This window comes from Sminthopsis crassicaudata, chromosome 4 (genome assembly GCF_048593235.1).
Source record: "Sminthopsis crassicaudata isolate SCR6 chromosome 4, ASM4859323v1, whole genome shotgun sequence".
NCBI lineage: Eukaryota > Metazoa > Chordata > Mammalia > Dasyuromorphia > Dasyuridae > Sminthopsis > Sminthopsis crassicaudata.
Window position 1 is genome coordinate 137,260,755 of NC_133620.1, and position 25,713 is coordinate 137,286,467.

Below are 25,713 nucleotides of genomic sequence, written 5' to 3' on the forward strand. Positions count from 1 at the left end.
ACTATTTCCTGATCCAATCAAAAGTCTTTGGACACTATTCCATCTACTAAGTTCTTCCTTTTGCTATTTTTCCCTGTTTAAAGTGCACTTTCTCCTCTGAGTAACCTTCATTTCCTTCATTGATCAGTTCAAACTCCATCTTATTTTATGATTGTGGAAGCTGCAGCAGGGAATGGATTGTGCACTTGATCCATAGTGAGAGAATCTGAAAAAATTTCAGTCTCACCTCTAGCACTTACCACCTGTGAGATAAATCTTTTAACCTCCAAATATCAGAGATTCCTTATAAAATAATAAGGTTAGTTGAGAAGGTCCTTTCTAAAATTATAAAGCTGTAAAGTTATAATGTTATGATTTCCTTTAGATGCTTGAGCTTCCCTTAAAATTGAGCTCTCTCTCTCTCTCTCCACACACACATACACACACACACACACACACACACACACACACACACACACACACACACACACACAATTTCTGCTAAAGAATGTAAATTCCTTAAAGGCAGAGATAGTTTTTTGATAGATTTGTCTTTTTGTATTTCTAATGCCTACCACAATACCCGGCACACAGTAGGTGATTAATAAATGCTTGCTGATCAGTTGCTGTAAGTAATTATCACTGCGCTTTGAAATTCTGTTCACGGGAGCAATAAACACTGAAGACTTCCCCTTCTGTTTTAGAAGTAAAGGGATTTATTATAAGTAAATATAATATAGAATAAATAAGCTAAGATTAAATTTGTATTAAAAGAAATAAGACAGATATTGACAGGTATGTATGGAGGGTAAAAAAATAGAGTAAAATGAAAACTAAGAGAAATGAGTTCACTAAAATTTTGGCAGATGGTATTGACAGTTTAAGAATTTCTACTGAATAATGTGCCCAAACACTGAGTAAAGTACAATAATCTTTGCTTCTATCAACATTGTTGTTATGTTCTTGAGAATACTAATCTGCTTTTCTGTTAACTGATAGAAGACTCCTTCCTCCTGGGATTTTCTCTCTCACAGATAATGTGCTCTTTTTCAAAAACAAATTGAATCACAAGAGTATCTTAAAAAAAAAAAAAAAAAAAAAACACGATAATAGAGGCATGGAGCCTTGTTCTTTTTAAAAGAGAGCAAAAGACAAGTCATGTCAGGTTACCTCACCCAGGCTTCTTTCATTACTCCATATGAGTGTCTATGTGACTCTGAATGCATAATTTTATGTCAATTTTCAGTGTTATTATGCAGCCTAAAAATGATGACAGGTGACATTCTTCAGAGAATCAAAAACCTGGATTTAATTCCATATGTATACACCTAGCACAATTCTTTCTTACCTAATTTGGCTGAAACAGGAACACGATTTTTTAGTGGTATCAGGCGATCTTTACATGACTTTTCCAGTGGCAATTCACTCTTTATGTGACGCCTGAAATTCTCCCGCAGGATGGAACGGATCACCTTTACAATATTGGTTTTACTTTCACAATCACTGCAATGAGAAGAAAGACCAGCATTCAAGATGTTAATGGCATTTTGCCTTTCCTTATCTATAAAATCTGAATGTGAACTCATTTGAACAAAATTTTCTATCTTTTGAATTTAGAGTTAAATTTCTTCTTTAATTAGGCTATCTTCACGCACACACACACACACACACACACACACACACACACACACACACACACACACACACCCACTACCACCACCACCACCATCTCCCAACATGTTGCTGTTCTTGGGAGTTACGGAAAGACCAAATTCTTTGAACCAAAAATGTGACACTGGGAAATAAAAATCACTTTTGAAAATGAAATTGCCCTGTCTTATTTCCACTGGGTTTAAGTTTATGAGCAATTAAAAAACTTCAACATTACCTGCAACATAACTGAAAGATAGTTTCTGGCCGCCCTTCTATTTCTGACTTAGTGTGGATCAATTCCCATATAGAATTGTTTTCTGTACCTATAAAAAAAGAAATAGACAAAACTAAGCTAAAACACAATGAATCTACATAATCTCCAAGACAAAGTTGAGGGATATGAAGAGATGAGGTGATTTTTAGACAAAATTTTTTGTCTTTCAGCCTTGTTACTTCCTGAATTTCACTTAAATTATACTTATAGTTGAAACAAAGACACGTTCAAAAATATCTTTAAGAAATTTTAGGTATATTGGTAATCTCACATACTTTTGCTATTTTTTTTTTTATTTTGATCTCTTTCTTTTTTTCACTACTTAACTCTACCAGGCCCTTTAATAATCCATTCATGTTTCACTTCCTCCCCACATTTCTTGTCCTCGTCTGTTAACCTGAGTTCCTAGGCCAACTTGGTATTAGAAAGCGACAATACTTCACAATATCCATGATTCCAGACAAAGCATAAGCAATGTTCTGCTTATAAACATAAAGTGGGTGTGCATATGTGGGGACAGAGGAGTTCAAGATTGACAAATCAAGACCCCATCCTGACTATTTCCAAATAGCTCTCTCCCTAAGTCCAATCCCACCCTCCTGGTCAGCACATGAGGGTATATATATAGGATCTTGAAAGATATAAGACTGAGGAAAAGTCAACCATACTATGGGATCCAAAATCTTATTGAAAATCTTTGCCCACTGCTGCACCATCAGATTAGTTCCCACCCTTCTCCTTCCATCTCCTAAACTATTATTCTATACTTTTCATCCTTTTTATTTATTCACAAAATAAAAAAGCTTTCTATGATCATTTCATTTAATTGAAATGGCCCTTTCCAAATTTACTAATGATCTCTTGACTGCCAAATCTGATGGTCTTTTCTCAGTTGTCCTTAATCTCTGTAGCATCTGACACTATTGATCATTCTTTCCTCCTCAATGCTCTTTTCTCTCCTTAAGAACATACATAGAATGAGATTTTGTTGTACATGACAATTTGATGAGACCACACAAGAAAAAAATAGGAAAAATCAGGTAATCAAGGTGCCGATGCAAGAGGACTCTTCTAGCTATCCTCCTGTCTGTTCCTGTTCCATACAAACAATCCATAATAACTATAGCATTTTGCTAAATTTATTTTTAGAATTATTCATAATTTATAAGACTATACAAATACAAAATATTAAACTTTTAAATGATTAAAAAAAATAAGTCTGTAGTATGAATACTTCTGAGGTTACCTAAATCTTAAAACTGCACTGAGACTTTTGGGACACCCTCATATAAATTCAAGTTTTTAAAGCTCTTCACAGTTTGGCTCCAATCTATCTTTCCAGTCTCACTTTGTAATATTCCCATGGAAATACTCTGGTCTTACAAAATGGTCTTTTCCTTCTTCCTCACATATAGTACTATACTACTCATGCCTAGAATGCACTCCCTCCATCTCATAACATACTTCATTTTCTTCAAAATGCAGTTCATCACCATGGGAAGTATCAGATCTGAGAGCTGAATTGAGATCTTCAGGCACCAAATCCAGCACACTTTATACAAAGCTACAATCCATTTTTGGGGTTATCAGCCCTTTAGAAAAGCATTAAAGAAAACATTTCTAGACTAGGAGTTGTTGGAGTTGGGAGCGGAGGATGGTGAGGGTTGGGAAGAGAAAAATGTATCTAGCAAGCCTATTCTGACTTAAAGATTTTCTCATTTTTAAAAACTGAGTTTAAAAATGGCTTAACTAAAAATAAATTTCTACACGGCATTTCAAGTTATGCTACAAAAAATCAAAGATTACCATAAAATAGTTAGTTCTAGTAGCAAAAATGGGGAAAGTGAAAGATGCTTATAATATAGAACTACCTTCTGACATCTGACTGCCAATATATTTTTTTAAATCATCAAATTTATAACTGACTCTATAGTGGACATTTTTCTGACCTGGAAGTCAGAAGGTCTCATCATAGCCATGCCATTAACTAGCTGACTTTTCTTTCAGGCCTCTGAGCCACACGGCTTTTTCTTCTTGAAAAGATGGTCTAATTTAGTTGGAGTCTAAGGTCCTTTTTAGCTCAAAAATTCTAATGTTCAGATAAACTTTCTTTTTACCTTTTCCTACTACTCTATTATGTGGGGATTTATTTATTTTTTTTTTTTTTTACCTGCTGCATTTCCCAGTCTGACTTGAAGAGCAGATAAGGGAATTAGCCATCGGAATTTGAATGGGTCCAAGTCACCATGAACATGGGAAGGCCGGGAACTGGAAGGCTACAAATGGGAAAACCATGAAGAAGAAATAAATAATTTTGCCCAGGAAGAGCTGCCTCTATTTTCTATTTGCAGTGAATTTACTTCCCCTCCAGAAGAACATAATTTCTTTAAGAGTAAGGGCTGTTTATTCCTGTGATTATATTGCAAGCTCCTAGGTATGCCTAGCATATAAAAGATACTATTTGATAATTGATTGCCTCAGATGTCCAAATGGACTAAGTAGTCACAATTTAAAATAAGGATAATATTATTTGACCTACTACTATCTAATAATTATTATTATAAGAACTTAGATGAGTTTACCATTAGAAGATAAACCAGTTTTAATTTTAAATAGTCTATAATAACAATATTTGCATCTGCTTTTACTACATGTTACTCTATCATCCAGAATGAAAAATGTTTTTCATACTTTTTGGTCAAGGATGCTGTTACTTAGTAGCAGAGATCTAGACCCTTGTTTAGCACTGTAGCAGACACTTAAAGCATAAGTAAAACAAGAGGAAGACGCTTATTTATCCTTCTTGTAGCCTGGCATAAATAGATACTACGTTCCCTTCTATGACCTTATCAGAATTTAAGTTCCAGCCTGAAAAAAAGTGAAAATACAGTTTTTAAAGCTCAAAGGTAATGTCAGAAAGAAAATAGAATTGAGAAATGTATGAATTATCTCAGCTGATACTACAAGTCTCAAAACTAACTGGAAGTTAGTTGGATTTAGGAGACTGGACATAATGAAACATTAATAAGAAAAACTGATGGATTTCACAAATACTGTAAAAAATAACAGACATTATATTTTATATGAATAAGTCCTGGTTGGCCAATATTTTGCTATAACAGAGGCATAATTAAGAGGGAAACAAAAGAATTGATGATCATTTGACATTCCTGGTCTTTATCACCTGGCAAGGAACTATTCCGTGCATTTTTATATAATTTAAAGTAATGTGGGCTTTCGCACAAAATCTAAGTTATTTATTTCCTTTTAACTTTTATCTTAAAATATTTTCTTAATGTTTCTCAAGGATAACTAAAATTTGTGGTTATCAGTCAAGAGAGACAGAGAGAGAGAGAGAGCGAAAGAGAGAAAGAGAGAGAAGAAATAGAGAGACAGAGAGAGAGAGAGATAAGAGAGAGAGAGATAAGAGAGAGAGAGAGAGAGAGAGAGAGAAAGAGAGAAAGAGAGAGAGAGAGAGAGAAAGAGAGAGAGAGAGAGAGATAAGAGAGAGAGAGAGAGAGAGAGAGAGAGAGAGAGAGAGAGAGAGAGAGAGAGAGAGAGAGAAAGAGAATGTTTATTATGAAACCATTGGCATTTCTCTTTTTTTCTTTATATTTCCCATATGTATGATGAAGGGAATTCATGAGACTAATAGTCATAGATTGAATCTCCCCACTAGCCTATGAGTAGGTAAGGCAGTTGCTGTTATATTTAAGTAGTATATAAGACAGAATTCAAATTTGGGTTTTCCAATGCCCCATCCAGCACTCAAACTACACTCTTGCTCTCCTTATGTTTAGTTATAGTATCTCTTTTGTGCTCTGTTAAGAACTGTAAATTGTTATCATCATGTGCTCTGTGTTCAATTAAAGGCACAGTACCTAGCACATAAGGACTTAATAAATGCTGGTTAACTGACTAATTCACCATGTCTTATATACTTATAGTTTCTAAAGACCTGGAATACCTAGTGGCCAGTACAGGCATTAGGAATTTCTTGATAGAAAAAAATCATATCTCAAAAATTCCTTAACCTTGTAGTTATAATCAGATAATACACTGAAGCAAAAGAGAGCTGGACACATTTCATTTTTATTTCATTTATCTCCATTCTATTTCCTGCTGGGTTTTTAGTTGTCAGTTACATGCAAATACCAATCTTTTTCTTTTTTTAATGTCATGATTTGGAAGAGCCCTTATCTAGAATTTGTAGCTCTTCTTTTCTCTGCTCTTTCTTACGATTCCACCACATTTCTTCTCCTCACAACTCTTTCCAATGATAGGAATAACCTAATGTACAAGGGCCAATGAGACTTTATAGGTCATTCTCTATCACTACTAAAATGGATGTTTTCTCTGTGGGATAAGTGCCAAGACTCCTATAGCCTCATGCATGTTATCTGCTTAACTATATCAGGAATAAATCAAACTAGCCAATGCATGTTTCTAGCTGTAATGCAAGAATGAAGGTCAGGTACATAGAAAAGAGTAATTTTAATGATTGTTATTTCCAGTCTTACCAATTTCTTCTTCAGTTTGCAATTTTCTTTATAAACCAGTATGACAGCTCTTTTAAAAACTAAAAAAAAGGAAAAGTAAAAGAAAAGGAATTAACCAAAATGGAACAAAACCCTTCAAAATAAATGTTATTTTTTTAAGAAATCAAAGTATGCCAAGATATGAAGCAAAAGATAGTGCTTCCTTCTGTTCCTATTTGAATTATGCAGAAGAACCTGCTTATTTAAAAGCTATTCTCTCAAAAGGAACATGGCATTTACTTTGGGAGGTGGGGAGAGGATATGAGCACTCAATGTTCATCACAATAACTAAATACTGTCTACACTTGCTCTCTTGTCCTTGGGAGAACTTTGATAAGATTAAAATGGCAGGCTAATAAGAGAGCAGGTTTCTAAACAGCTTCAGGAGATCTGTTCTCATCACTTTTAGTGAGAATTACCAAGCTGAACAGCTTGGGGTGAAAGTGGGGTAGGGAGGAAAAGATGAAGACAAGATAATAAGCATGTAGATAAGCTTCTGACACAGTCTTTAAAATAGCAAGGGCCAGCATTAAGTCACTTACTAACTCATAGCAAGGAGCTCTAATCTAATTCCCACATCAAAATTAGGCAGAAGGCTAATCTCTAGTGGTTTATTAGAGAAGGGCTCTCTATTTACCATCAGCATTTTATGCTCCAGAGTCTGAGTCTTTAACCCAATACTAACCAAATACTGTAAGTTCAAGATCCTTTCTTGTTTTTCCTAGAGACAGAAAGGGATTCAACCAGGAAACTGTAGAATGGAGCAGGAGCTCTCCCATGGAAAGTTCTGTAACCTGTATTGTCATAAAGATACATGTATATACAATTATCACTCAGATTCATTCCATCCTTCTTTGTATCTCAGGTTATATTTTCACGCACACTATCAAACCTTCAAAAATGATTGAAGATTTAAGATTGACACCACGAATATGAAGGTGTTTTAGCAAATATGCAGTGAGGGACAGAAGACAGATGATGCACATATACAATCATTAATAAGACTATAGAATCCACAGTGACCTGAAGGTTAGTTTTTAACACATGGTCTTAGGATCAACTGAATTTATTTTCTCTAATTCATAAACCTTTGCAGGCCTGTTAAAAGAAATTATGAGACCCGAAACTGACAGAATTAGGATATTAATGTTTTAAAAACTCCTTCTGGCTTCCAAATATTTTCTTTCTTCTTACTTAGCCCATTTTGGTCCTTGTCAGAAGGTTAAAAGCAAGGTTATATAAAAACAGTTATGGATCAACTAGAAAAAAGCACAAAAAATGAAATCCTAATCTCAGGACTGGAAGGAATCCAAGAAGTCATTTAGTTTAACTTCCTGCCCAGTGCATCAATTCCTCCAGGAATGAGAATTCACTACCTACTAAGGCTGCTTTTTTCATTCCTCTTCCTACTCTCACTTGTTAGACTTACCTTAATCTAAAATCCACTTAAAACTTCCACCCCTTGTAGCTACTTCTCTCTCCTTTACTTTTAGAATAAGCAAGCACCATTTTAAAACTTAAATTAAGAATCATTATCTTCATTAGTTATGTTACCCTAAAAATACACAGGTACACTGTTCCCACTCACATCGATTTAAAAAATCAATTAGATGGACATCAAGCAAACATTTAAGTGATAAAAATGATAAAAATTTATGTCTCATTACAATTACCTTCCCCAATTCCCTCTAAATTTCCATTCTTTCTTCCTCAGTTTCTTATATAAATTCCTCTTTCTCCCATACTGGTTTACCCAAAATTCATCTTTCATGTTTTCCTGATTTTTCTTAAGTCATTCCCAAAGCTTAAAATGATCTCCTCTTTTCTCTGTTCTCCAATTTTAATCCATCTTAAACCCTAATCCCCAATTCTATGCAGCTTTTTCCAATTGTCCCAGCAATCCACACTGGTCCTCTTATACTTTGAATTCCTATCGCAATGGGCCATCAATTATTTGTCTATTATTACTTTGAACTATTATTTATTTTTCTATGAGGATATATCTTAGCTCCCAAATTATGTTGTAACTCACTGGGCAAAGGACTGTCTATTCTTCTTTGCATCCCCCACAGAATCTTGCACAAACTCATTAAATATTTTGACTGGTTGTTACACAATATAATATTTAATCACATCATCCCTTGCTCAAAAATATTCAGCAATTTCCTGCCGAGTCTCAAATTCTTTTGCCTAGAATTCAAGACCCTCCATACTCTTGAGCAATTCTATCTTTTTGGCTTTGTCTTATATTATTCCTATCCCATTCTCTGTTCTCAAACTTAACTTTGTTATTGCTATTCAATTACTGTAAGTTGTATCTGATTCTGTGTGACCCATTTGGGGTTTTCTTAGAAAAAATACTAAAATAATTTGCCATTTCCTGCTCCAGCTTATTTTATAGATGAGGAAACTGAAGCAAACAAGGATTTGCTTTGGTGATACCTTTAGCAAGTGTTTGAGGCCAGATTTGAACTCAGGATGATGAGTCTTCCCCAAACTGAACTACTGGGCTCCTAAATTTACCCCCTATACTCACCTGCTTAAAGACTTGTTTATACCCTCCCTTACCCTCATGTGTCCTTTATCTGCTGAACTCTTCCCTATGTGTTAAAGACTAGCTCAAATGTTAAATCCATCCTTGAAACTTTCCCCAGTTCCCACCTTCCAAAATCAACTATTCCCATTGAAATCATCATAACACTTAAATGTCCACCTCTCTAATGTAGCTTCATTTTTATTATAAATGTCATGAAATGTAATATAGTGTCATAGATGGAAAACTCATCTATAGAAAGACATTTCATCCCACTTTTGATACCTTCAGGCTGAGATATCCTGAGCAAGGAAGTTCACCTCTCAATTGGCAAAGAAGGTATTGCCTCACCTGAATACAGGGGAGTTTTCTCATTGAGAAATACCTATATCCTTGATGTCATAGGTACAGTCTCCTTAACTGAACTTAAAACTAAGCACCATGAAATAACTAAGTGTTGTATCACAGCACTCTGCTCCAGGAGAAACCTAATAAATGTCTACTAAACTGAATTTTTAGGAGAAATCTGTTAAATTACATTCAGGTTTAAATTACATTGTTCTCATATGCATTATGATGCTATGCAAAGATAAATAAGAAGGTAACATTAATGAAATGAAATTTTAAACATTGGAATAAGCAAAGTCTAAAATGTTTTTGTAAAGGAAGGGCTTTATTCCTTTCCTATCATTTAAGCTAATAATAAACTATTATAATTGCAATCTAACTTTTTTGGGGAGGTCAATTTACAAAGACTTCTCAATTCAGTCTGAGATGAGATGGACCTTTCAGTTTCTGCCAACCCAAGGAGCCAATGATTCTAAACTGTCCCTCATGCAGAAATAGAACCCCAAAGCCTTACCTCCTTCTCTGTCCCACTCTGCTCTGCTACAAGCTGGTCAAACACAGTGCCATAATCTTCATATATCTTTTGCATTTCATTGATATGACTTGCTACTTTTTCCATTGCCTTCAGTGCTTCTGCAGTATTAAAAACAAATGCCATTTACTTTTTTTATTAATGAATTAACTTATTGTATGTGTATTTATTTAGTCATCCATAGTCATAATATGAAGACTATAAAAGTAGTCAGGAAGAAAGATTAATGATACTCCAAACTCAGTCTGAGCTCGTGGCAATGCTCTATAGTTTCTCAAATCACACATTTTCATCTTAAGCAATTATAAAAAGATATTTTTGTGTATTATGATGAATTGTAAATATACTGTAATTGTAAATAGAATCGATCCAACTTCAGGGATCCAGAGTAACGTAGCTTTAAAGACTACCATTAGGAAAAATGGAGAAACTGGGTTTGCTTGACTATGCACACTTGACATGGATAACAGGTTTTTTTCCTTCCTTAAGAATTTGGGGTTGGGGAACGAGAGAAAAATAAATACTAGCTAATTGAAAAATAAAAACTACTCAATCTTAAAAAGTAAGTTTATGCCTAAACATTTGCTAATTTCTGTATATATAAATAAGCAGCATGGGTTAGTGGAAAGAGAACTGAACTAGGAATCAGGACCTCCAAACTTTAATCCTTCCTCTGCCATTAAATTGCTCTGTGACCTTTAGCAATGGGCTTCAACTTCCTCACATGGAAAATGAAATGCTCAATCAATAAGAAGTTTTTATATGGAGGTTTTAGATTTATACAGCCAGAGGATGCTGTACTTCCTACCGTCCCATCAGTATCCTAAAAGCCATTCCCAATTAGCTGGCATTCTGGAGGTCAATTACACAAACAGAAAAAAGGATTTCCAGAAACTAGGGTCTATGACTCACCTTTTTGCACAAATGTTCTCTAAAATTGAGCATGGGGGCTTGTCTTGCATAATTGTCCTAATGCACTCTCTTAATAAATGTACCTTTCTAAAAGTCACTTAAGAGTGACTCGATAAATGATTCTCAATTAATAATCTTATAGAGATAAGCACAAGTGAGAGATGTCATTAAACAATCATCCCTGATTACTTAGGTTACCCCTATACTTCTGAGGAGAAGATATAGCCAAACTCTTCTGACCTGACTCATCAGTGGGTGTGGAAGCTGGGATAAATGAGGATCCACATAAATGAGGGGTATCTTGCTAGGAAGCACTCTGGGGCTGATGGGAAAATAGTAACATCAAAAAAAGGGATAATGACTTGCCTAGAGCCACAAAAGCAACTAAGTACAACTTCAAGTCAGTGTTCTTCACAGGAAGTAGCCCTATTTAATTTGTTTAATTTCTTCCAGAAACTGAAAAAAATGTTTTTGGTAGAAAGATTAGGAGAGAAAATTTTAACAGTCCCCTTTAAGAAGTACAATTGTGCTAGATACTTCTTATTGATTGTGGCTAGAATGGGAGTTTACAATTTCATATAGGAATTAACTTAATTGTACATATCCCCTCCAAAAAAAAGTTATAATTTTAAAGGATCAATTATATTAATCAATTTAACCCAATATTTCTCCCCAAAAGATACTCCATGATTTTTGGTATTCAACATTAAAACATGAGTGACTTTTAAAAATATAATTTATATTCAGCCATTAAAAAAATCTTACCCCATTACTCCTGAAAGATAATGTTTAATAATAAATTGTTTCTTCATGATTCTCTTTATCTTCTCTAGCTGAAAATATAGCTAGATGCCTCTTTTGCTTATTAACAAAGTACTCTCCCTCATATCAAAAGGAATTGCTTACATACTATTTCAATCAACAGCATATATTTATAGCCTCTCAATCTCTGAAGTCATACAATGTGATAAAAACCAGGATGAGCCCAAAAAGCAGAAACATTTGGTCCCTGCAAAATATTTGTTTTAAATTGAGTTCTGCCAGTAGATCTCCACAAGATGGAGCCTCCCCCAGTATTTTGGATCAGCTGAATGTAGCTACAAAACAACCAGAAAATTCTATCTATTCATGAGGCTGTGTCTGTTTCTATCACCACAGGTTCAAAAAATTATTTCCAAAATGTTAATAACATTTCTAAAATTGCAACAGTACCTAAAACTAAACAAATTCAAAAGTAATTTTGGTGAGGAGGGGAAATACAGGCATAAGAAAGGGGCAGAGAAAGCCACAGCCATGTTTTCTTTTCCTTTTGTAAAAGTACATTAATATGAGAAAGGGGTCCCCCTTACCCGTCAGATGATAGTGTTCCTCACTCTCATTGTCTGTCAATGACACTAGCTCTTTGAGCAACAGAGGGTACTTCAGAACTCTCTGAACAGGCTTGATGAGGTATGACTCCAACGTGGAAGCGTGCTGTTTCGTAGGATTCCGGGCATCCAAAAATGCCTTAAATGCTTTGTCTGTTTTAGCTGTAAATCAAGAGACAACAAACTTGTTCATAGCTGTGAGTTCAGGTCACTTATCAAACAAAGGTAATTCTTTATATCTCTAAGCCTTTATCATATTGTGTGGCTGTATATGACATATCTTACCCAATTAGATTACTCAACTCAATTGAGGGCAGGGATATTCCCTACTCAAATAATAAATGTTTTCTTAAATAAAGGAATGGATGAATTTAAGTAGTAGCCTCTTGATTCCAGTATTTATTCCTATTTTTAGTGACTGATATACTTTTGCATTTTATTTATTTATTTATTCTAATATGTTCTTGAGTGAAAAAAAAAGTTGATGCATTTAGTCAGCAAAGTCTCAACATCTGAATTACTGCCATAAAAGCCACTTTAACAGGAATGCCACAAAAGTAAAGAGTGAAAATCAAATTTAGTTTCTTCAGATTGTTCAAGCATGGAAATTTGCTACCTGGATTTTAAGTACATAAAAATAGAGGCAAGGGGGGAATATTTTCTTAGAGAAATTAATAAATAAATGGCAAAAGGTTTAATGACATACAAAAATCATTTCTCATACTAGTTTATACCCAAGAAGTATTCAGATGGGAAATAAGATCTACCCATTCTTTTGTATTTGTTCTGTCCCTTATAAATGACTACCTGAAAAGCATTATTCTCTTCCCATAAAATACTGAGCAAATGAAAATATGTTTGACCTTTGGAAAGCAAAGTCTTCATGAGAACTGACATAGAGTGGGATATGATGGATGGGAGATTTTTCCAATGGAAAACCAGTTAGTTCTGAATCTTTTTGTCTTTTAAAAATATCTATGTAAGTTCTGACTTTAAATTGCTCATTTAAATTAAATGAGACTTGGGGTTAATATGACTTCCTAAACTGAACATTTAGGTGAGAATTTAGATTACTTATGTTTTTGGTACCAACCTCTTAAAAACTATGATTCATGACCCCATATAAAGTCTGATAACTGAATGAGGGAGATCACAAAATTATTATTTATTATCAGTGAATGTTTGCTTTGTATGCTTATATACCTGAAGTCATGTAAAAATTTCTCAGGTGAAAAGAGATCATAAGTGGAAAAAGTTTAAGGAGCCCTGGTTTAGGAATGGGAATATAAAGAATATAAAAACAAATGTTTTTAGTTATTAGCTGCTACCTGATACTAAAAATTGCTCTTTAAGTAAAGGATAATTAGACATTTTCTATTCAACATTCCTTTTAAGACCAAAGCCAATGGCAAATCAAGTCAGTAAACATTTATTAAGGTTTACTATGTGCCAGGCACTGTGCTAAGAGTTGGGGAAACAAATAGAAGTGAAATGATGGTCCTAGCCTTCATATAGTTTTATATTCTAATGGGGAAAAGACTCCACATAAAAAGAAGCTTTAAAAAAATGGCAACGGGGCAGAGGAAATTAAGTTAACAGAGCAAAAAGCTTAAGTCATAAGGATACTCCATACTTCCTTTACTACCTCAGCTTGCTAAGTATAGACCTTCCACTTATCACAACAGCAAAAGAAATTAGTATATAGGAATATTGTTCAGAATTGTCACTTACCTCTTTCTAGAACTTTTTGTACTTTGATATGATTGGCACAGAATCCACTGTACAATTTAAAATGGTCTGCATAATAAAGAAAAGAACCTCCAAGGGAAAAGAGTAATTTCTGGGGAGAGAAAAAAAATCAGGATATATTAGAGAACTTTTATTTTCCACAGTAAGATTAGGTTTAATTAGTGTTAGTAGTATATAATAAAGTATTTGCTCAAGATAAATTCAAGCTAAAAAGGATAGTTGCCATATTCAGAGAAGTGACCCAAAGTGAATGTGTGTGTGTGTATGTGTGTGTGTGTGTGTGTGTGTGTGTGTGTGTGTGTGTGTGTATGTAAACAAATCATTTAGAGATATTAATCCAGTATGGAGAATAACTAAGTCCGTTCCCTACTAAGTCCTGCTGCCCATCTTTTAGACAATTCAGTACTCATCAGCATCTCCAATGGAAGAATTACTTTTAATCTGTTCTAGTAAAGATTTCAGTATGACTTTAAGTCATATCTAAACAGAAGTTTTAATTATTCATGTCAATTTTTCTCTATAATAATGACTTTAAGTCTTAAAGTATTGTGAAGTAGGTAACCTGTAGATAATACAGGTATTGTATAGATGCAACAATTAAGACTCAAAGATTACAGTTACTTGCCCAGGGACATACAGTAGGTAAGAATGAAAGCTGGTGTTTATAGATCCAGGACTCTTTCCACTCTATCATGCTGCCTCTCATGCATTTCTTTTTAAAACTCACATTTTTGTCCAAGATTTTCTTTATTATTTCTAGTATTTCCTTTAACCATCCCAACAACTTTGTGAAGGAGCTGCTGGCTTTATTTCCATTTTACATGAAAGGAAACAAAGACAAAGTGATTGCCCAGGAGTTATTGAGTTGGCAGTGTCTAACACAGGATCAAACTCTGGCCAAACTATCCATCATTCAATCTAATAGCATGGGGTTTTTTCCTCTCACATTTCCCTATGCCTGGTTACTGTACGGCCTCACAGTTCTACCCAAGGACCAATGGACCCTATTCCACCTCCATTTCTTCTAGAAAGCCCAGCTGACTTCTGAGTTTCCATTTCCTCAACTACAAATTGAGGGCATTGGCAAGGATAATTTCTAAGATTTCTTCTAACTCCAAAAAAGAAACATAAAACCCACACCACTTTTTAGATGGAGTTGTGTGGAAACCTTTGCAGAAAACATAAAATGCAGGAAGCTAATAATTAATGTGCAACAAGAAAATGGTATTCACACACATATATTGTATCTAGGTTATATTGTAACACATGTAAAATGTATGGGATTACCTGCCATCGGGGGGAGGGAGTGGAGGGAGGGAGGGGATAATTTTGAAAAATGAAGAAAAAAAAATAATAAAATTAATTAATTAATTAATTTTTTAAAATGCAGTAAAAAATGTAACTGTCCATTTAAGAATTCTCTATAAGAATCCCACTATTTATTTTCCTTTGGAACAGCAAGTCCTAAATACTCACTCTGAATTGGGAGGGAGTTTCAAGTATGTTAAAGTCAGAGGATGAAGAAATACCATCCTCCAGGGTCTCCAGAAAAACCTTTTGAAACTCCAGCATTTCTGGCAAACTTCCAAAAAGGGACTCCATCTGCAAAGAGGTCAGAAGTAGAAGTAGAACAGAAGATAGTACATAAATATTTAAATAGCACATGATAAGTTGGTTGAATTTTCATGAAAGGTAATTGCAAACCTCTCCATTTGAATAGACGCAATTTCACTGGTATAAGAAACTCCCAATGAGGAAACTCTCTTTGCCAATGCAGATAATCTGCTCTTTAATTTACAGTGTAAAGAGTTCCCAGGAGGCATGTGAATTAAAAGACCTGCCCAGGGTCACATAGCCACTATGTGTCAAAGTCAAAATCTGAACTCATATCTTGATGACTCTGAAGCTAACTTTCTACATCACATTGATTCTCTATAATCTTTTATATTTTCAAAATCCACTACTGATCAGTTTGATCCAATATTTGTTAAGTGCCAACTATTTCACAAGATCTCATACTACATAATAAATCATTTGGGAAAAAGCAGATATAACTATATCTTGACATCCAAAGAAGAAAATTTATTTTATAAATCATAACATAATGCATAATTTATAAATTATAAGTATACATTATATTTTAATGAATACTATAAAGTACACATTGATATAGATGCATAAATGAACAGCTGAAAATGAAATCTGAGTTAAAATACATTTAAAATATATCCCCAATGAAATATTTTATCAAAAAATTGTTTAGGCCAACATCCTACATCATGTACCACAATGAGTTCCAAATAGACACTTGTCAAAAACTTAAAAATTGTGAAGAAAACAACCAAGAGCTTGCCTCAAGACCCTAAATAGGAACAACCTGAGACAGACCAGGATCTCAAACCCAAGAATCATGAGAAAAGTAATGCTTGAAGGCCCCTCAGCCATCATGCTAGAAATTATTCCTATAGAGACACAACCTAATAACTGTTCCTACAGGTGTGAGAGCCACAACTAAAAACTCAGGAAAGCAAGTTCTTACCACCAACGTCCTTGACGTGGTTAAATGGCTCTACATCAGAAACTATGATTTCATCAGTGGAAATGGCATTTAAGAAGAAGCTTCAACATGTGCTTTGCCTTCCATTCTAAGGATTGTGGGGTTTTTCCATTTGAGCTGAATCTTTCCAAACCCAGGTTATAGCCAAATAATGGACAAACATTTATTAAGCACTTACAGCGTGCTGGCAAAGTGCTAAGTAAGGGGTTTACAAAAAGAGGCAATAGATAGTTACTGTTCTCGAGGTGCTTATAATTTAATAGGGAAAACAAATATATACAAAGCAAGTTATATAAAGGATAAACAGAAAACAATGAACAGGGTGCAAGTATTAGAACTAAAACAGGCTAGAGAAAACTTCCTGTGTTATTCATTAGAATGTGAACACCTTAAAAGAATAGAAACAATCTTTTATTTGTTACTCCAGTGCTTATCACAGGAGCTTTACATATGATAAATACTTAGTACATGCTTTATTCTTTCTACTATGTCTGGGAGTAAAATCTTAACCCAGTATTAGAAAAGTTAGTTCTGATTATATGAAATTTAAAAGCTTTTAAAAGATCAAAATCAAATTCTCTGCAAAAATGCTATTTGAGAAAAATATTTGCACCAAATATCTCTGATAAGAATCTTATATCCAAAGTTAACACATATGACACAAAGGTTATGTTGAGGCTTCCATTTTCAAAATCTGATAAGCAGCTCCTCTAATATACATCGGCCTGGGATCACAGCTTTGTTGTGATATCATAGATAAACAGTAGAAGGATCTCTCACCTCATCTTGGGTAAGGAATGTCTCATTCTGAAGGGGTTCTAGGTATAATTCAAAAAGGCAGGTCAGATCCTGAAAAAGAGAAAAACAAAAACCATCTATTTTTTTTTATCTATGTCACAAAAATAACTGTATTTAAAAACATTATTCTGAGAAATAATCCTTGGATTTCTCAAGGCTGTCAAATGGGTTCATGAAACAAAAAAGGTTAAGAACCCAGTGGTCTAAAGTAACCATCATTATTTTCTCCAAGGACCCACTTCTGCTTTATGCCTTCCCATGCATCAGTGAGAGTTGATTGAGGCCCAGTAAAAGGGGTGGGAAAGTGGAAAGAGGAAGTTGGAAATTAACAATGTGGTTTCAGAAAGCATTATAAATGCCCCAAATACTGGAGACATCCATATTCAAACACAAATAAAATCTCCAGAATCAAGGAGAAAAACTTTTTTTTGGATTATCTACCATTCGACACCTTACCAAGTAGCCTAATAGCATAGTTAACTTGAAGTACTTTATATAAGGACTCTTTTAAATAAAAAGAAAGCAAGATCCTGACAATTCAATACTGGGATGAATCTTTTATTTATTTATTTATTCATCCATTTATTTATTTATACAAATTTTATGTATTCATAAATAAATAGTGTATATCTACTACACTCTGGGAACCAAGCTAGCCAAGGAAGGTGACGCTCATCAATCTCAGAATTGCCACAAGAGCTGAATTCTTTAGTCCCAGTGATCCACTTTAACAATGTTAGACTTGGAAGGGTGAAAAACATTTTGTTTCAGATGATCTTGGGGAACATCAAGACAAGGAGCTCTTACCTTGGGGCCCATAAAGTTTTTTAAAAATATTTTGATAGCTGTAATTTAATACAATCCGTTTCTTTTGTAAACCTATGTGTTTTTATTTATTCATTTGAAAACATGATTCTGAAAATTCCATAAATTTCCCTCAAATTGCCAAAGGGATTAATGACTGAAAAAAAGCTAAGAATCTCTGATTTAGTCTAATCATCTTATATTTACATAGGAAAGAATTGAGGCTATGTGAGGTAAAATAATTTAGAACTCTGTAAACAATAATCTATGGTCTGGATCAGATTAACAATCAATAAATTTCAGCCAAAGGTGAAACCTCTTTTTCTTGCTTCCTTTCTCTCTCTGTTTCTCTAATTTTTTTTTTCTCTCTCTGTGTTTCTCCCTTTCTCTGTCTTTCTGCGCCAATTCAATACCTATATTTTCTTATAAAGAAATTGAGGCCCATAAAACTTACAGGACTTGCCTAATACTCAGTGGTAGAAACGAGCCAAGACTGGAATGACAAAGAATAACACAATTGAGTCAGACTGCTATCTAAGTTCCAGTGCTGCCACACTGGTCAGTCGCCTTCCTCTCTGTGAGACCCTATTTCCTCATCTAAAGGAAGGGGACCAGATGGTCTCTGAAGTTCATTCTAGGTCTGAGCTGTATGAACTCAAATATGTTCACTCCTATAAAATAGGGGTGGGTAAAACCCATGAACCCATAATCTGATCCTGACCATATAGTTCTAAGAATTGTTTCACCTCACTTAGCCTAGCCTAGCATTATTAAAGAGAACCAAATTAAATGCTCTAATGTGTTTTGCAACTATATAGAATTGTATTGTGATGCAAAACCTAGCATTTATAATTTAAATATAATTTTAAAAATAAATATAATTTAAAATTTGCAAAGTACTTTATATGAGTTACCTTAATGGAGTAGACTCACAACAAACCTGTGAGTATGTGCTGATATTATTCCCATTTTTTTGGGTGCAGGTGAAGCTCAGGGTCATATAGCTAGTAAATACTTGAGGTTGCATTTGAATTCAAGTTCAAGTGTAGATTAAAAATATTAGAGAAAGGAATTAATAAGGTGATTACATTAACACAAGGAACTCCCAAGTGAGAAAACTCCTTCTACTAATGAGGCCAGCATTTTTTCTGCAATTTATAATCTCATTTTATTATTCATTGTTAAGTGTTTCACCAGAAACACTAAACATCAGTGCAAGCAATTAAACTAAATTTACTACTAATCTCAGATTTAAATGAATTTTAATTCATAATGCACCATAACACTATTTCAGTCTTTCTTTCCATCCCCCCAATTTTTTTCCCTTTCATTCTCATTCACTTTCCTTCATATGACTGATTGTATTTCATTCTTCTAATTCACCTATTTCCTATGTCTGCTTCTTAAAGCAGGTGAAATGTGGGATGCTCTGGAGAAAGGTGACATTGGAAAGCCCAGGGGTCATAATTCTGACAAAGGCACAACTGCTAAAAATCATTTCAGGAGCATGCTCAGAGTGTAGTTAAAGCAAGCAGTCCCAGCAACATTAAATAACTGTACAGAAAAAGACACTAACATCATCAGAAGAGTTGGGAGGTACAAATCACATGGGGCACTAGGTGATTTGGTATTTTGCCAGGAAAGAGGGAAGAGACTTGTTTTTTGTTTCACAATTGGTATTTCTCAGTAAGAGTAATTAGGATCCTCCATGAAAAAACTCCAGGGCTAGCTTGTGGCAGAGCCCTGGGACACTTGGGATCTGAGAAAAAGTAATGATAAAATGTCTTGCAGATAGAAAAGGTAGATGACTCTTTTTGTTGGACTCCCCTGCTGTGGAGAATCCTACATCAGGACATTCAATGTTGTTGTTTTAGTGAAACAACTGGCTCAGGCTTCATCTTTTTAATCTCTCTTAGAACCAGTACATTCCAATTATTTAATGAATGCTTACTGAGTTAAATTTATTGAAGTATAAACATTAGAATACCAGTGTTGTCTAGTGATCAAAGAATTAGGGGCCTTGGGATTTATAAACGTGCTATTCACTTTGGAATGGACTTAAGAAATTCTTATATAAACTCTTAAATGTTTGCCTTTTGCCAATCTGTGAAATCTGAGCCTCACAGTCCTCCCTACTTCTGGAATGGAGAGTTGTACTGGACTTCAGGGGTCATCTGGTTTAGCCCCATTCAAATCAAGAATTTCCCCTATTATATCTCAGACAAGGGGTTATCTAATCTCAGCCTGAAGTAGACTGCTAGTCTAGCTCCTGAAGCAATTCAATTTACTTTTGAACAATTCTGATTATTGGTAATTTGTCTTTAGTCAAAATTTATCTCCTAGTAGTTTCTATCCATTTTCTGCCATCCAAGACCAAAAAGAATATGTCTTCCATTATGACAACCCTTTAATTATTTAAATGTGGATTCCCCCAAATCTTTTTTTTTCCAGAATAAATTTTCCCCATTCCTTCAACTACACAAGTGACTTATTTTTGAGTACACTGCTCACCAACCTCCTTTTTCCACTTTAGTCACTTGTCAGCTTGTCAAATACTTTAATATAGCACCCCAAAAATGTTTTTTGTTAATTAAAATTTTTGGAAATTTTTGACTTTTAAACTTAAATGCAAATGATAAAAGAAAAAATTACAACACTGCTATGCACACAGAAGACCATAAGAGAAAATTCAATATAAAAAATAAATCTCCATTTCAAGCAAACTTTTATAACAACTACTATACATTGTTTTCAAAGATGCCCCACTTGTCTTTGTTTCCTTTTTGGTTTTCTTTTGTTTTCTGCTGTATAGTTTTAATTTTATTTTTTCCTTTCCCTCTCCCTATTACCCTAAAGAAGGCTACATGGATTTAGATAGAGAGAGATATATTTTATATCTATTTATATATATTCAGACATATATAAACATATACATATATATACATATATACTCGTGTATTTATATATAAGACTTTATTATGCTTATTTTCTCCTATCATGTGTTTTTCTGAAAGTAGATAGCATTTACCTTCATAGTTCAAGTATTTCCGTGTTTTTCTAAATCAACCAGCTAATCATTTCCTACACCACAGCAACATTACAATCCAATCACATCTTATCTGAGAGATTGTCTATAAAAGGTTTTCTCTTCCTCTTTTCTGTATTCCTTCTTTTCTTGGATATATAGGCTTAATTTATAGAAGAAAATTTTAATTTAAAATCATTGAAATTATTCTTTTTACATTTTAACAATGCTCTCATCTCATAATATCGTTTAAGACCTGATATTGCTTAATCTACTTCCTTTCTACTTCTTCACCCTTCTTTGAAGTTTCTGATCTTTTGTTTTGCTAAATGAACTTTGTCATTATTTTCTATAACTCAATAAAACACTTTTTAGCAGTTTAATTGAGATGGCATTGAAAAAAATAGGTTAGGAAAAAGTCATTTAAAATTTAATTTGCTTAATCTACCCATGAATAAATATTACTGCAGTTATTTAGATCTGAGTTTATTTGTATAAAATTGTTTTATGTTTATGTTCATATACTTCTTGTGTCTGCTTTGGCAGGAATATACTCAAGATATTTTATACTTTCTAGGTAAATTTAAATACTCTAAAACAACACTGAATAATATTCCTAACACATAGTATAGTTTATTTTTTTCATTTTTTATTAAATCTACTAAATTCTACTCCTACCCTTTATTTTATCTTTGTATCTCTCATTTTTATAATGTTTCCTGAAAGCAACATATTGGTTGAATACAAATTTTTAATCTATCTAAACTGTTTCATGGGTAAATTCATCCTATTCATATTCTAAGCTACAATTACTTGTGTATTTTCCTCTTTCTTATTTTTCTTCACTATCATTCTTCCTCTATATGCCCTACCCCTTCTCACTTGTCTGCTTTACTATCTTTCTTCACTCTTCCAAGTGTCCCTCCCTATGTATGTATTATTTCTTCTTTAACCCATTCTTGAGATTACCTGCCCTCTCCCCTACTAGCTTCTTCTATATTGGTTTTTCCTTTTATGCTTCATTTATGAGATAATCACTTCTTTTTATCTCTCCCCACATGATTTTATTTTTTTTTAGAATATCTCATAATACTTAATGCAGCTTACACTTTTCTTTCAAACTACCAAATAATGAAGACAATCATAACAGTACTACTGATGTTTTCATATATACAAAGTAAACAATTCGACTTTATTAATGTTTACCTATTTCTCCTGGTTGTTATAAATCTAATTTCCCCTTAAATTCTGAGGGTTTTGTCATAAAAATCTAAAAATCTTACAATTCATTAATATTCATCTTTTTTCATTCAGGATTATTTTTAACTTTGCAGAGTAAATTACCTTTCATTGTAATCTCAGCTCCTTTCCTCTAAGAAATATAATATTCCAAAACCTACAGTCATTCAATGTTAGCTGTTAGGTGTTATTAAATCATTTTTGTAACTCCATGATATTTTAATTGACTTATTTTTCTTGTTGCTTTCAGTATTCCCCGCCACGCAACCGGGGTTAAGTGACTTGACCAGAATCACACAGCTAGGAAATGTTAACTCAGGTCCTTCTGACTTCAGGGCTGGTGCACTGCTGCTTCCAGTATTTTCTCATAACCAGAGAGCTTTGAAATTTGGCTATGGATATCACTATAAGTTTCCCACCTGGAATCACTTTCAAGTGGTTATTGGTGGATTTTTTTTCTATTTTTACTCTGTCTTTTTGTTCTAGAACATCAGGGTAATTTTTCTTGATAATTTCTTGTAACATATCAAGATTCTTTTTTTAATCATAATTTTCATGTAATCTGATGATTCTTAAATTTTTTCTCCTTGATCTGTTCTCCAAATTAGCTGTTTTTCTGATGAGATGTTTTACTTTCTCTTCCATTTTTTTCATTCTTTTAACTTAGATTTTTGATTTCTTGGAGTCTTAGAATATAATTAGCTTCCCCTTGCTGAATTCTAGTTTTCAAGGAATTATTTTCCTCAAGATTTTGATTCTTTATTTCCAGTTGATTGATTTTCTTTTCATAATTTTCTTGCTCGTATTTTTTTCCTAAATTTTCCTCAGCCTTTTGATTTTTATTTGATATATAATTTATTTGATTTTTAAAGTTCTTTTTAAGTTCTTCCAAGAATTTTTTTATGCTTGGTACCATTTGATTTCTTATTGAAAAAAGCATAGTTTTTTAAACTCCATTATCTTCCACTGAACCCAAATCTTCTTTATCCTCATAGAAATTACTATGGTTAGATCCTTTCTCCTTTGCTTACTCATTTTTTTAAATTTTATTTTTTGTTTTGTTTTTAGCAGCTATTAGTGCAATCAAGTTATAGTCCTGAGGTATGAGGAATGGTGTTCCAAGTCTCACATCCTTCTTGCCGTTATTTTCTGAGTCTGTCAAGAAGTCCAACCTTGGGCTCTTCTCTCCAGTCTTAAGCCTTGGCTAGGACCCCTAGTGACACTGTCCTGGAAATGATCTTGGCTCCTTCCAGTTCTTTTGGTAGCTGAAGTGAACTATAGCTGTTCCCTTTCCCCCAAAACTGAAATCAAGGACTCTACTCTCGATTCAAATGCCCATAGCCAACAGGGTCCTTTGCCCCTCACCAATGAACTTGCCAGGTGTGTACTAGCTCCTTCTCCCGTCAGCCCCAATCTGGGACACATTGGGTCAGCACAGTGTTAGGTTCTTCAATCTTCTTCTCAGCCATCAGATCCCCATACTGTCAGTAAGATGAAAGTATCTAAGGCTGAAGCTGCCTCTCAACCCAGCGGCCCTCAGGGCTTGATTCTGCTGAGTCAGCCTGGAGGTATTTGTACTTCACTCAGACCAAATTTCTCCCCTTAGAGATTAGGTCTAACCCAGAGGTCTTATTTTATTATTTTAGGAAGACAACTGCTTTACCTCACATTTGTGATGTAAGACTTGGGGCATCATTCCCCATACCTCAGGACTATGGATGGAGCAAGTAGGAAGTAGGATATGGTGAAGAACTTACAGATTAAGCACATATTGATCAGAGACTGCTAGCTAACATAAAATCAGGCCTATAGGCCCCAGTCACGTGAAGGCCTACGCTGCATTCCTTTGCCCAAATAGGGATTAATCTATATGCGGCTGAAGAAGCTATAAATCACATTGTCAGCTGCATTCCACTGACCAAATATGACCAATCACAACCTTTGGAGGGTGGGATTTTGGAGGTTCTTTGTCTGAAATGTATAAAAGTTGTAAACATCTTCAAGAGAGTGGCTCTCTCCTGCTGTGAATCTGGCTCACAGATCAGGATGGGGTCCACTTCTCGAGATTCTAATAAATAATTATGCTTTTCTATGAGTGATCTCTGATTAGTCATTTTTGGATAGGATTTTCTATCCCTCACAACTACAACTTGATTGTACCAAGAGCTGCTGCTCTCAGGTGACATACTGTCTTTTTTGTGGAGGAAGTTTGGAAAGCTAAAAGTTTTCTGACTTATTCCACCAACTTCCCAGAATCTTCTCTGAGCACCCCAAAATGGACCAAAATCTCTGGGCATGAGTTGATCAGGAATGGATACTATAATCTCTCTTAATGTGGAGAGTATATTTTTATTAATGTAGTGTAAAATTTCATTAATTTTTTACCCTCCCCTGGACTCCCATTATGCTATTCAATTCAAGTTGACCTTGCAGTCATATAAAACTAGAAAATTCAATAGCATCTGATAGTTATGAGTCACCTGGATGAAATATGGCAGCAGCAAATGGATACAGGTAATTCTATCGGGAAAGCAAGATTGGATGCCCTGAGTGCCAAATAATTGCTTCCACTATCCAACTGATCTCTCAGGGTAATAAATATAATTTGGAAAATGGAGTTCTAGGCCAATTAATTTTGCTATAAGACAGACAAATGATCACTCGGGCATTTTGTTTTCCTAGAGACAGGAGAACTGCAATAGAAACATTCCCCTGAGCTATATGTCAATCTTTTTTTTGGAAAGAAACTGACACTAAGAGAAAATACAATTTCAAGTTTTGATTTTTTTTGAGGGGAGAAAAAGAAGAGAATAATAGCAAAAGTGTGAAAAAGTTAAAGTTGCAAAAGAACCCTAGACAGAACCTACCAAGTTCAACCTTCTTGAAACACAAATAAGGAAAATGTGATCCAGAGAGGCCCTCCTCCAGCCCAGGGTTCTATCCATGCTGCCATAAAACCTGCAACCATCTGAAAATAGTAGCTCAGACATCAGTGTCCCCGGGCTACTGGTTGTGTTTTCAGAATTTTCCTTAACTGAGGACCTACTTTGAGACTTGTCAGATGTCTGGTGTCTTAGCACTTGACCTTGTTTAGCATGTGCTTCCCCTTTGTATATAAAATTATTTCCGCGTTCTATCCAATGTACCCAAGCTCTGGCTCATCTGTGTAGTTGCCTTAAGTGGCATCTTGAGTTCTGGAGTGACACCAGGACTCTTCCTGATCCCAAATTGGATTTTCTTGGCAAAGATACTAGAGCAGTTTGTCTTTCACTATCTGACTCATTTTACAGATAAGGAACTGAGGTAAACAGAGTTAAGTAACTTGTTCAGGGTCACATAGCTAGAAAGTACCTGTGACCAGATTTGAACTCGGGAAGATGAGTCTTCCTGATTCCAAGCTCAGTG

General features: G+C 34.4%; 1 protein-coding gene across 9 annotated transcripts in view; it reads right to left on the reverse strand.

The window, feature by feature from the left end:
* TIAM2 (TIAM Rac1 associated GEF 2) overlaps positions 1 to 25,713 on the reverse strand; it is a 281,831-nt gene that overhangs the window by 4,934 nt on the left and 251,184 nt on the right. For all 9 annotated transcript variants that reach the window (XM_074309456.1, XM_074309459.1, XM_074309452.1 and 6 more), the window contains 10 exons: positions 17,223 to 17,291; positions 15,362 to 15,487; positions 13,868 to 13,976; positions 12,119 to 12,298; positions 9,840 to 9,958; positions 7,130 to 7,238; positions 6,427 to 6,485; positions 4,077 to 4,182; positions 1,868 to 1,955; positions 1,328 to 1,482 (listed from right to left, as the gene is read on the reverse strand). In XM_074309456.1, the coding sequence (XP_074165557.1) occupies positions 1,328 to 1,482; positions 1,868 to 1,955; positions 4,077 to 4,182; positions 6,427 to 6,485; positions 7,130 to 7,238; positions 9,840 to 9,958; positions 12,119 to 12,298; positions 13,868 to 13,976; positions 15,362 to 15,487; positions 17,223 to 17,291 (1,120 nt within the window). The remainder of the gene's footprint in view (positions 1 to 1,327; positions 1,483 to 1,867; positions 1,956 to 4,076; positions 4,183 to 6,426; positions 6,486 to 7,129; positions 7,239 to 9,839; positions 9,959 to 12,118; positions 12,299 to 13,867; positions 13,977 to 15,361; positions 15,488 to 17,222; positions 17,292 to 25,713) is intronic.